This window comes from Copadichromis virginalis, linkage group LG22 (assembly GCF_057382275.1).
Source record: "Copadichromis virginalis isolate Kocher_CV1m ecotype Utaka linkage group LG22, C_Virginalis_male_GT1.1, whole genome shotgun sequence".
NCBI classification, from domain to species: Eukaryota; Metazoa; Chordata; class Actinopteri; order Cichliformes; family Cichlidae; genus Copadichromis; species Copadichromis virginalis.
Window position 1 is genome coordinate 36,819,525 of NC_140638.1, and position 13,592 is coordinate 36,833,116.

Sequence of the window (13,592 nt, forward strand, 5' to 3'; positions counted from 1 at the left end):
TGTCCCCATTCAGTTACAATGAATTTAGATAGACCAACTATCAGTAGTGTTTGGTTAAGTCAAGCAGGGCTCTAGAGTGCGACTAATTTGGTCGCAAATGCGACCAAATTTTTCAGTGGTGCGACTAAAAAAAAATATTTGGTTGCACCTGTGCGACCAACTGTTCGGGTAGCAAAAAAAATAAAAATCTGCAACCTTCCCTGTGGTCAACAACAGACACACATTTTGCCCCTATCGTGGACTAAACCAATCAGAGATAGTAAGGGGCGGGACCTCTCTGATTGGCCGTGGTCCAGTTGAAAGTGCAGGTGGAAGTGGGAGGTGAGTAGCTTGAATAAAGCGATATTAATTCATTAAATCCTGAATCGACTTTTAAATATAACTGTGTTTTGCCAGAAACGCCAGATTCTCAGATTAAAGCTCACAAAACCATTTCAACAACAACCAAACAGCAGATGAGAGCAGGTACACGGACTCCACACAAAGACGTAAACACAGAGCCGACGCATCAGGATCAGCTTTGTCTTTCTCGGCTTTCTCACCCGACGGCCCGTAGACGGACACGCTGTCGGAGCTCAGCGATCCTGATGCGTCCGGTCCGCGCTGTGTTTACGTCTTTTTGTGCTGATTCTGAGCTGCAGGTTTTGTCTCTCCAACCAAAATTCACCGAGCCAGCAGCAAAAGAAGCAGCAAACTGCGCTTCACATTTGATCAATGTCGTCATGAATTTTTGCTTCCACGACTATTAAAACCACACTCCATGCACAGCTCTCTCTCTCTCTCTGTACTTCAAGAACAGTTTCCCGTCTCCAATCTCTGTTTTCTGTATTATTCATTCGCTTATTAGGACAAAGGGACTAAAGACCTGAGTAACACTCTGGGCAACTTTGGGCTGACTCAGCATGTAACAGAGGCCACACATAATAGAGGACACACTCTTGACCTACTGATCTCCAAGGGCCTGAGCATTTCAAAGGTTACTGTGTCTGATGTGGCCGTGTCTGATCATTACTGTGTTTTCTTTGAAAGTAAAATCTCAGCCCACACAAATATATCAACTTCAGTGATCACAAAACGGTGTATAACTGAACACAGTAGTGAGATCTTTAACCAGGTCTTCCCATTAACACCTGACCTGTCCGGAGGGTCAGTCAATGAGCTCATCAATAGCTTCAATGCTAACATGTTAAATGTAATGGACACTATTGCCCCCATTAAGGTGAAGGTTATCTCTGGAAGGAAAAAGTCTCCATGGAGAAACTCCACACTGGTGAAAAATGAAAAAAGAGAGTGTAGGAAAGCTGAGCGCAGATGGAGAAAAACAAACCTCCAGGTTCATTATGACATCTATAAAGAGAAACTTCACAATTATAATTTACAACTGAGGAATGCAAGGAGGTCCTACTTCTCTGACATCATCACTAAAAACAGCCATAATGCTCGGGTCTTATTTTCTACAGTTGACAGGCTAACAAACCCTCCTGTGTCAGTGGCAGCTGAACTTCATTCAACCATGGCCTGCAATGACTTTGCCAAATTCTTCACAGAAAAAATCCAAAAAATTAGACAAGCAATTGGTACATCAACAGCAGATCCAGGATATGTACTGTGTCCACCAAAAAACTGTTTAAACACCATGAAACAGTTTCAACCTATTAACAGCAAAGACCTGGAGGACATCTTAGGTCAACTGAACTCCTCCTCCTGCTGTTTAGATGTCCTGCCAACAAGTTTTTTCAAAAAGGTCTCAAAGACTTTAGAGTCAGACCTGTTACAGATCGTCAACTTTTCTTTATTATCAGGTGTGTTTCCAGAATCACTAAAAACTGCTGTAATCAAACCTATACTGAAAAAGGACAATCTTGACAAGACACAAATGAACAACTACAGGCCGATCTCAAATCTCCCATTTTTAAGTAAGATCATTGAAAAAGCAGTTTCTCAACAGCTCAGTTACTTCTTAAAACAGAATAATTGCTACGATGCCTTCCAGTCAGGTTTTAGACAGAACCACAGCACTGAAACCGCTCTGACCAAAGTGTTTAATGACATATGTCTGAATACAGACAGTGGAAAAATGTCAGTCCTAGTTTTACTGGATCTCAGTGCAGCATTTGATACAGTTGACCACAACATATTACTCAAACGACTGGAGAACTGGACAGGTCTTTCAGGAACTGTACTAAACTGGTTCAAAACATACGTAGAAAACAGGAAATACTTTGTATCAATAGGTAACTTCACATCTGAGCAGAAAAGTATCACATGTGGAGTTCCCCAAGGTTCCATCTTGGGACCCCTTCTGTTTAACATCTACATGCTCCCACTGGCACAGATTATAAAGAACAACAAAATAAACTACCACAGCTATGCAGATGACACACAAATATATATCACAATGTCACCAGGAGACCGAGGCCCTGTACAGGCTCTTGGTAAATGCATTGAGGGAATTAATGACTGGTTGTGCCACAATTTTCTCCAGCTAAACAAAAACAAACTGAAGTAATAGTCTTTGGCGCCAAAGAAAAACGATTACAGGTCACCAGAGAACTTCAATCTATACATCTAAAAACCACAAACCAGGCGAGAAATTTGGGTGTAGTGATGGATGCAGACCTAAACTTAGAAAAACACATTAAGACAATAACAAAGTCAGCTTACTATCACCTCAAGAATATTTCAAGGATAAAAGATCTGATGTCTCAACAGGACCTGGAAAAACTAGTCCATGCATTCATCTTTAGTAGGCTTGATTACTGTAACAGCATCTTTACAGGTCTACCTAAAAAAATCAGTCAGACAACTACAGCTCATTCAGAACTCTGCTGCTCGAGTCCTCACTAAGACCAAAAAAGTGGACCACATCAGTCCAGCTCTGAGGTCCTTACACTGGCTGCCTGTCCGTCAGAGGATAGACTTTAAAGTTCTGATGCTGGCCTATAAAGCTCTGAATGGTTTAGGACCAAAATACATCAATGACCTCCTGACCCAGTATGAACCTTCCAGATCCCTCAGGTCATCTGGATCCGGTCTTTTATCAGTTCCCAGAGTCAGAACCAGACACGGAGAAGCTGCATTCAGCTTTTATGCTCCTTATATCTGGAACAAACTCCCAGAAAGCCTCAGATCAGCTGAAACACTCAGTTTATTTAAATCCAGGTTGAAGACTCACCTGTTCTCAGCTGCATTTGAATAAAGCACCAAATCCACACTTTAAGCTTAAATTTCAAAACTTACATTTAACTACTGATTTTATCTACTGTTCTGATTTTATCTGTTTTGATTTTATATACTGTTTTGTTTGTTTGTTTGTTAATTAGTTTGTTTGTTTGTTTGCTTGTTTTAATCAATTTTAAATCATGCTTTTTATTTGTTTTTGTTTCTAATGTCTCTGTAAAGCACTTTGAATCACCTTGTTGTTGAATTGTGCTATACAAATAAACTTGCCTTGCCTTATTACCCACCAGTCTACCGTTGTTTACAGCGCTGTCGGCTGCTGTCTTTTTCTTTTCTTTTTCTTTTTCACTTAAATGACCTCGGACAAGAAAGCCTATTTTTTCTGTTGTTCAGTACTGAAGAAATTTAAACTTTATATGCAGAACATTGTAGAATATTTTTAAGGTTATCTGCTATAAAAAGCCAGACCAGGAAAATCTCCTTCATGTTTTTCTGTTTTATTCTCAGTTACTTTCACACAAAGGCATCTGCTGTGATGTTCACAATTCTGATGAAGTCAGTGCTGATAAATGATCAGAATTATAATATTTCTGACTGTCTGAGGCTAAGTTGAATCGAATCGGGACTTTGAAAACCGGAATCGAATGGATTATAGAAATCAGTGATGATACCCAGCCCTAGTGAGCAGCCTAGGCAGGACAGAAGTGGATGTAGCTGTAATAGGAAAAGAACTGTTGCTAACTTTTCTGTTAAGTTAAGGCCTGATGCTTCTGAAATTCATAGCCAGCTCTGACACGGTGTCATCAATCTTTGAATGCTGAAAAAGCACATTATATAAATTATTATAAAATTTGTGTGCGCCTAACTTTTGTGCCGGTACGCCTAACTTTTTAAAGTTAGGCGTACCGGCACGCCCATGGCAAAAAGTTAGTCTAGAGCCCTGTCAAGACAGTTTTACTTTACTGGTTTTAGTTTTTATGCTAATAATCTGGTGTAACTAATGTCACTAGTTATATTATTCAATATAATACAATACAATACAACTTTATTTATATAGCACATTTAAAACCGAAGGTACACCAAAGTGCTTCACAACAAGATTAAAACATAAGATATAAGATAAAAGTCTATAACAGACAACAAAAAACCCAAAAAAGTACAGACAAAATAAGAAATAAAACATTAGAGCATAGTTTAGAAGATAAAATTACTGGGTATTCATAAATATAAGGTGGGGGTATTTATACAGCGGAACATTAGTAGAAGATAAATAACATAAGGGTAAAATATAGGGGATGTGCACTAACTGAAAATGTTCGGTCAAACAGGTAAGTTTTTAACTGAGATTTAAATGAATAGATGCGTGAATAGCAGTCTGTTACTGTTACTGTCTTGGAGTGACTGTAACCCACATCATTTCCTTAGGAATTATTAAAGTATTCTGATTCTGATTTATTATTTCATGAAAAATGAGCTCATTTTCAACTTGATTTCATGTTTCAACATTTCTCAAACATTTTGGACAAAGAGCAACAAAAGGCTGGAAACTGAGTGCCTAAAAGAAAAAGCTGGATGAACGTGTGGCATCTGACTGGGTTATTTAGCAGTAGGCCACTAATATACCCGCGCAGAAGAAGAGCATCTTATAGAATACGTTTCTCAGAAGCAAAGATGGGCAGCAGTTCAACAGTCTGTGAACAAATTGTGGAACAATTACAGAATAAATCTCCTTGAGATAAAATTGTGAAGACTTTGAATATCATCTAGAGTACATATCATCAAAAGATCCTGATAGTCTGGAGGAATCTCTGTGCACAAGGGACCAGGACAAAAAATAATATTGAATGTCCGCGATCTCTGAGCGTTAATCCATCAAAAACGGGCATGACTGTGTCATGGAAATCACTGCAAGGGCTCAGGAACACTTAAAGACATCAATGTCTGTCTGAATGCAGCTCCTCATGCTGTACATAAATGTGGGTTAACGGCATGGTGACTTCCATGAAGAAGCAAGTACGTTACAAAGAAGCCACAGGTAAAAATGATCCAGAAACCATCCAGCTTGTTTTCAGGGCTCAGCTACAAAGCCTGTCTGGATCAACAGCATCAATGCTCAGGTGCATATACAGGTGTTAGAGCAGCATATGTTCCTTCAGACATCTTTCTCAGGTATGGCCTTGCATATTTCAACAAGACAGTCCTACACTGCATACTGCAACTATTACAACAGCATGACTTCACAGAAGACCCAGGACTGCAGCTAGAATCTCATGTTGGACAATCTTAAAACCTTACGTTTTTCTCAGTTTAAACATTTGATGTTTTCTGTGCTCTATTGTGAATACAATGTGTTGACCCATGAACCGTTTTTTATTCACATTTAGAGTGTCCCAGCCTTTTTGAAACCGAGCTTGTACTTGGCTTTTTTCACAGCTTTCACTGCAGCAGAAAGTTGCAGCTTGCAATCTTGTGTAGTAAAAATCCTGTTTGCTTTTAGGTTTTTTTTTCTTTTTTTTTATTGCTCTCCTCCGAATTGAGAGCTGCAAATGCTGGTTTAACAACTTGGTCACAACATCCCAGTGGGGAAAAATCCTAAGTGCTACGTGCCACATTCACTTTAAAACACCTGTAGTTGCTCCGTTAGGGGATAGCAGTAACATGATTTGCAAGAAGCTGCAGCAAAAAAAACCCTTTACCTTAAAACTGATGGGATGAAAGAACTTCAATTCCGTTTTATTTGTACAGTACCAGATGACAACAACAGTTACTTCAAGGTGCTTTATATTGTAAGGTAAACCCACAATAATACATACAGAGAAAAACCCAACGATCATATGACCCCCTATGAGCAAGCACTTTGGCGACAGTGGGAAGGAAAAACTCCCTTTTAACAGGAAGAAACCTCCGGCAGAACCAGGCTCAGGGAGGGGCGGGGCCATCTGCTGTGATTGGTTGGGGTGAGAGAAGGAAGACAGGATAAAGACATGCTGTGGAAGAGTGACAGAGGTTAATAACAGATATGATTCAATGCAGAGAGGTCTGTTAACACATAGTGAGTGAGAAAGATGACTGGAAAGGAAAAACCCAGTGCATCATGGGAATCCCCGGCAGCCTACGTCTATTGCAGCATAACTAAGGGAGGATTCAGGGTCACCTGGTCCAGCCCTAACTATATGCTTTAGCAAAAAGGAAAGTTTGAAGCCTAATCTTGAAAGTAGAGATAGTGTTTGTCTCCTGAATCCAAACTGGAAGCTGGTTCCACAGAAGAGGGGCCTGAAAACTGAAGGCTCTGCCTCCCATTCTACTTTTAAATACTCTAGGAACAACAAGTAGGCCTGCAGAGCGAGAGCGAAGTGCTCTAATAGGGTGATATGGTACTACAAGGTCATTAAGATAAGATGGGGCCTGATTATTTAAGACCTTGTATGTGAGGAGCAGGATTTTGAATTCTGGATTTAACAGGAAGCCAGTATAATCACAACTGACATGTGCTGGTGTGGTAATAATTACTCAGCTCTTGTGCACATGCTGCTATTCAGTGCTTCCCAGATCCTAATGTATTTGGCTACATTAGCTAATGGACAGTAACAATTATGTGCAAATGACTGTGTCTGAATGCTGAATGCTTAACAAAGCCATTCACTCCAGAAGCCTCTACTCTCGTTGCTTTGGTTGGCAGTGTGGAGACAGCTTGCAGAGACCAGTTGAGCAAATGACAACAAGACCCAATGTCTGGCACAAAAGTTCTAAATTATGATCTCATTTTTCACATCTACACCTTTTTGCAGCTCTGTAATTTTCTACTTTCCTGTACTTTTGCCACAGAGCGCAGGAGGTCCTGCCTGCTAGCTTTATGAGCTATTAGAAACCTAGAGGCCATCTTGTAAACGACCAATTAAATAAGAGGAGATCATGAGGGACTGCATACCTGCCCTGAAGGAACAATAAAAGCTAAGGAGAGGGGAGGGATATGGAGCTATACATCAGGCTTTGCTGAGGATAATTGCAACTGGAGGATTTCGGGAGGGATGCGAAAGTCCAGATCCCAGTTCTATGTTTTTAATATACAAGGTCTCCTGTGAAGAATGGGATTGTCAGTGATATGTGTAGAGAGGACAGTGTGCATAAATGAGATGACAGCAAAGATGTTACTTTTGCTTTGCCTTATATTTATAACACGGGAATGGTAATGTTATATAATTTGGTGTCCAGCACAGGGCAAGGCAGTCAGTGGTTGTTCTGCACATATTGCTTGGTATGCATGTAGATACATGTGGCATACAGAGCAGGCAGCACAGACAAAAAGAAAAGCAGAGTAGTGTTGATTCAAAGGAACATGGAGCGATGGCCCCTGCACATCTGCACGTAAGGAGCGCCCAGGAGACTGCAATTCATCGTCTTCTTCCTCTATGACACACACCCAGCTGTATGCAGTAACAGCAACCTTACTAAATCTAAGTGGAGTCGCAGGGTTGCCTTGTCCACACAATCCATTCAGTCCATTGATCAAAGGATGATGTGACGAGAGTGGAAGATGTGTGGGGGCTTGGTCACCCTCCTCATAAATACTGGGCACACTATGAAAGAGTCGACTGGACACCAGAAGAAGGGGGCATCCCTGTATTCATTACAAGATGATACTGCATTCACCAGGAGAAGCACAACAAACAATTCTTCCTTCAATAATCTTTTTGTTAACTTGGATCTTATTGTCATAGGTTTGGTCACCATTTTTAGTCATGACAAAAACACTAACCAAATGATCAGACAGACTAGTTACTAAATTAGTAGCACTTTGCTTTCATACACAATCATTTAACAAATATCTTATAGTCCCAAGCAGCCATTGCTAAATGTTAATGTGGATTAACGTGGGTTATAAACCACTATTAAATGTTTGTGAACTGCTCTAAAAGGTAAATAACGAGACATCAAACCTTAATGAAGACACATGTAATTAAAATGTTATGTTTTGCATTTTATGGAGTAGCTAAAATAACAGAAAATTAGTCAACAGTCATCAGCTGCAGGATCGGGTGTTGGCTCTTTGTTGCAGTTTTTTAACATTAAAGGTCCATTTTGAAGCTATCAGTGATGTGCTTAATGTAACACACTAGAACAGCAAACATGAAGTACAGGCTGACACTGCTGGTCTTCTGATGTTTGGCACAATGTTATCATGACCGATTCTGTAGGAAATGGGTATACACCTATCTACACACACACACACACACACACACACACACGAGAATAAGATCCAAGTTGTTTTAAATCAGAATAACCATTTGTTACTACTTATGCATATAAAACCAATAATGACATCACTTGCATAAGAATTGAGATGCAACATATTGCATATTGTACATCACTGTCATGCATTGCATTTGGAATAGGGAAAAAAGTCCCATGTTCATACACTGGTTGCATTTCTCTTTATGGACTCCGGAGTCCGAGTAGTTTGGTTCTGAACTGACTGCACAGTGTAAACAGTCTCTCTCCTTTTACTGTGTGCATGCTGTGTTCCAGAAACAGGCAAACACATTTTGGCAACATACAAGTTGATTTATTGCAATGCTGCCAACCCAAACAGCAGAAGTAAACACTGTGATCCCCTCAGCTGCATCAGTGTAGGGGATGTATATTGTTCATCTCCTTGAATGATAGAAAACATCTGCCACATCCAGCCAAGCAAACGCTGTGTATCAATACTCCACTGAAGCTTGGGAAAGAGCTCATAGAAATGCCGTACTCCAAATATTCCTGGGCTCGGTTATTCTCTGCCCTGCACAGAAGTGAAAACTAAAATCAAATCGAGATATAATTATTCCATTCTGGGTTTGCAGCCATCACTGGAAAGGCCCAGATCCAAAACTTGTATCCCCCTGAGAGCACTGGTGCTCCAACTGGTCCAGCAGTTTTTCCACCGAGTCTTCTTTGTTCTCCAGTTTCAGGTATCGTCTGCCGTTGCCCAGATCTAGCCGAGGCCAGCTTTGGTGAGTCTGCTCTGCAGAATCGGCAACCTGTCCAAGAACGTTTACACAAACCTGTGAGCTCGCCTCCATACGAGTGACTTCAAGCTGATTTGCCTGAATGTGCTCTCTCTCCATACACCTACCAGTTCGCTTTGTGTAAGGGTTAGTCCTGTAGCTCATACTGTGGCAGCGCCTTGGTTGAGCAGCTGGGACATCAACTTCATCCACCCCTAAGGTGGACATGGAGCCTGCAGATACCAGGCACACATTGGTCTTAACAAGTGGGCCAGTGTGTGAACTGCAGCTGGCTCTCTCTTCACATTTAGCACCCAGCTGTGCATTAAAGTCAGTCTGACTGGAATTGCATGAGCTGGAGAGGGAAGCTTTGGCGGAACACGGAGGCTTTGACTCCTGGTGGTGGAGGCCTTCCATCGGAAGAACAGCTTGCTGGTAGAAACCCTCCATGCTGTGCCCCTGGTCTACGGTGCTTCTGCTCTGGAGCAGGGGCTCAGAGGTGGCCAGCTGCTGCAGACAGAGAATGTTGAGATGGGCAGCTGGTAGACTGCTAACCCACTGGTAGTGTTTGGCCATCGAATTGGCTGCTGCTATTTCTTTAAGGTCAGCTGAAGGCACAGCCGCAGACACGGAGCAGATAACACTGCGCATCTGGGCCAGCAGCATCTGAGTCTCTCTGTCCCTGTTTTCGTACAGGACAGTGTTGGCACATATGAGGATGAAGAGACCCACCCCCATGATGACTGGTCCCAACAGCTTCATCCTCTCACTGTGAATGAGACTGGCTGTGGACAGGAAGCCCTTGGGTCCCAGACTCCAGCCGGAAGTCTGTGATTCAGAGGCGCTTTCCCCATCTGCAGCTCCCAGGATGGACGACCTTGATATCTGATAGGGCCAGTATCCTGCCACAGCCAGAGCAGTGCCAACAACCACCACAACCACGCCAAGCACTAGGAACGCTCCAGGCATGGAGCGGATGCGAAGCTTGCCTCGGATCAACCTCTCCTTCTTCTTTCTACTTCGTAAGGTGAAGCGAGACTTTGGTTGGCAGGCAGGTGAGCTTGGCCTAACTGCTTGAGATTTCTTGGTCTTCATGGCACAGATTAGTCCAGAGCTCTTGGTCTGAGTCACAACCCGTCAGAGTGCTTTAGGAAGGAGGAAATGTAAAGAGTTAATGTCTCTGTTCATTCAAACACATGCAATGGCTGCAACTATGTTCACAGTACAGAGATGTCTGAACTTTTTCATGGTGGCTGAGGTGACAGTGAACACGTTCATTGTGGCTGTCTGAGTGAAGCTCGGTCTGGATCTCCCTGGTGATACTGTTAAACTGCAGCAGACAGTGATACACACCACTAACCCACCTTTGTCACGCTCTCAGTCCTCGGGCTACAAAGGCTAATGCCAAAATTAATGCTAATCTAAACCTTCATGTTATCACTGCACAAGAAAACCAGAGATGGCAGCCTGAGGACAGACACGGGGGCAAATGTTTGAAATGAATAATATTTGAAGAGGCCTTCAAAAATATTTTGTAATGGGAGTATTTTTCAGTTTTAGTATTTACTTATTCATATGTTTAGACCTGCCAGAGCTCACTGTAGTTACTGGCCACCTGACAGTGGGTTTTTCCCCAGAGTTAATCACCAAAACCTTCAAACGTCCACATCTGTGGAGAGCTTGTAAATTAAATGAGGTACAAACAAAAGTACAGAAGCACTCACATATTTGCTGTTCTTCCTAAGTTCCTGTACAGTAATGAACAAAGAAAAGTGAAATGGAAAAGCCAGTCGCAGTGACTGCAGCATGCACCAAAGAGCGTAAAATGTTCCCTTTGTCCTTCTGTGAATGCTTAAGAAGAGTGCCAAATACACAAAGTAATAATGCACTCAGCTCTAAATCTTAAAGACATATGAGGGTGCCTGCTCTTAATCAAGTATAAGAGTGGGTACCTTAACCCATCATTAAGTACGTTATTGCTACAGTTCTGAAACCACTGCACGTCTCGTGTTTGTACTGCAAATTCTTTTTACTTAAGCACTGACCTGCCTATTGTCTGTTGATACGTTTCCTTGGGTTTTTCAACTTTCTTGACCTCTTAAACACGTTAAATATGTTTTATTGTGAATAAAATATGGGTTCATCAGACAACATCCAGCTTTTTGTGGAAAGACTTGTATATAAAACATAAAATAGAGCGAACCAGCTTGTTGTTTACGTTTTACAGAAACATTAATGTCCGACATCAGTCTCAGTGTTCTCATTGAACTTGTTTTATCAGGCAGCTGATTTTATCATAAAAGCTCAGATGAGGCATCTACAATAGACTGACTACCGCCTGCTGGGAAAATGTGAGGAAAGGGTGGATATCAGCAGGACCCAAAACCTTTCTGTTCATGAAGAAGAGCCTGTGTGTATTTAGTAATAAAGAGTACATGCATTAAACACACATTTCTGTGCCCAATGATACTGTCATGTTCAAGTGAACTTCCCAGTGATATTAAATTCTTTAACAACTGTATTATATATTAGATATTATATCAACAATCCCTACAATAGCGTCCTACATGAAAAAGCAATGAATTCATTCATGCAAACAATCAGGAAAGTATTTTATCAGTACAGACGCCTTAATGTGAGATGTAAGCAGGCTGTCAGTGTTAAAGAATCTGACTATGGAAAAAAGTCATGTCACCATTTCATCCGAGGCCACAGACACAGGAAGTCGTGAAGAAGTTAATCATGAGGACGACATTCAGAAGGCAACACAAAAACATCCAGTGCCACGAGTTAGTGGCTGACGTCAGGCCGGGCCTTTGATTTCACACAGGGTAAATATTACACAGTGACTGGTAGATTTCTGTTTATAAGATCAAACATTAAAAGTTTGAACAGATCATTTTCTCTTAATGATCAACTGATGACATCACAGCTATCCCCTGCTCATGTGATAACCAAATGTCGTTAAATCTCCATGTATTAAATAAATGTGCTGACCAGTACACACACACACACACACACACACACACACATCTGTATTCCCCTCTGCCGTGGGATTAACGCTGCAGTAACAAAAATGAGAGAAGCAGCAGACTGCATTCAGCAGCTGTGGCACAAGTTTGTGTCGGTGAGGGTGTGATATGCTGCATGGTTGCACATGACGGTAAATGCACGCCTGATCCGGATGATGCGCTGAACTCCGATTACCCTGTGGTCATGTAATTACGCAGGAATGACACAGACAGGAGCGCAACGTCTGCTGGAAAGGACTTTCTCTACAGTGTGGCTCTGGAAGCCCACACTCAGTGTGTCATTGACCCAGTCATACGGTGCATCTGCAGTTTACAGCCGGCAGAGGAAGCTGGTCTGGATCAATTCAATTCCCGAGAAGCCACAAGTTGTGATACATGACGAAAATGAACAAATGCGAAAGCGTTCGCTGGTGCACACGGGTGGAACCGTGTCAGTCAAATGCAGCAGCTTGTTGAGCCCGTGGAGCCCAGACGGAGGGAAATGAAGCAGCTGCAATAATGCTGTGGTGAAAATCAGCACAGCATTATCAACTGACTGGGATAAGGCGTCCCTCAACTACGGATAGCCATGCACTGTCGTGCCGTGCCGGACTATCTGCACTGACACTGTACAGACATGGAATGTGTCTGATGACCGAGCTGCTGCATTCCTCTCCGACAACACAGCAGCTCACGGCACCGTTACCGACCCACAGAATGAAAGAGTTCATGTCACCCAGCTGCTCCGACTGCACCACCACAGACACACAATCTCACACTCACACACTCCGACGCTTCTGTGAACTTGCCTGGATTTCGGAGTTCCTGTTGCAGCTCGGTGGTAGTTTGAAGACACCCGACATCCGCATGACTCCGAATAAGGTTAAGGGCTGAATCGAGCCCAGCCCTAAACCCGTTCCCACATATCCGCAGCAGGGACACCGCGCTGACTCCGTCAACTCCGCCGGACACAAGCCGAGCAGAGCCCAGCCCAGCCGCCTCCATGCACCAGCACCGCGGAGTGAGCAGGAAGCAGCCCTGCTGCGCGCGCGCACGCATGCACGCGGATTTGAAAATAAAGGTGCGCACGGGTGCTTCGTGTGACAGCAGCAGCGTCCCTCAACAAGTAGCGGAGGTGTGAGTCACAGGGAGCCGTTCGGGTGCACCTATAACGCTGCACTAACACTCTCCTCTCTGTGCTGTCCTGGACTCGTGGGCGCGCTCACAGAGGTGCTGGATACTTCAAAGGTTACCATCCAAAAATGAGATGTTACAGATTAAACACCTCAGCACCGAGTTAAGAGCTTCACCAGGTGATGGATTAGATTTTTGGATCAAATGATCTACAGATGAAAGCATAGTCCTGGGACTCTGTAACGCTTTGATAAACTTTTGTAGTCCGAGTCCACATTAG

General features: G+C 42.6%; 1 protein-coding gene across 1 annotated transcript; it reads right to left on the minus strand.

Annotated features, from left to right (window-relative positions):
• Positions 1–4,041: 4,041 nt before the first annotated feature.
• tmem200b (transmembrane protein 200B) lies at positions 4,042–13,323 on the minus strand. Its single transcript, XM_085445706.1, has 2 exons — positions 12,988–13,323; positions 4,042–10,312 (listed from the first exon to the last, which is right to left on the minus strand). The coding sequence occupies exon 2, from the start codon at positions 10,260–10,262 to the stop codon at positions 9,027–9,029; it is 1,236 nt and encodes a 411-aa protein (XP_085301832.1). The 5' UTR covers positions 10,263–10,312; positions 12,988–13,323; the 3' UTR covers positions 4,042–9,026.
• Between the last annotated feature and the right edge of the window lie 269 nt (positions 13,324–13,592).

Excerpts from the sequence above, each read along its gene's own strand:
- tmem200b (XM_085445706.1), bottom strand. The coding sequence starts at position 10,262 with ATGAAGACCAAGAAATCTCAAGCAGTTAGGCCAAGCTCACCTGCCTGC.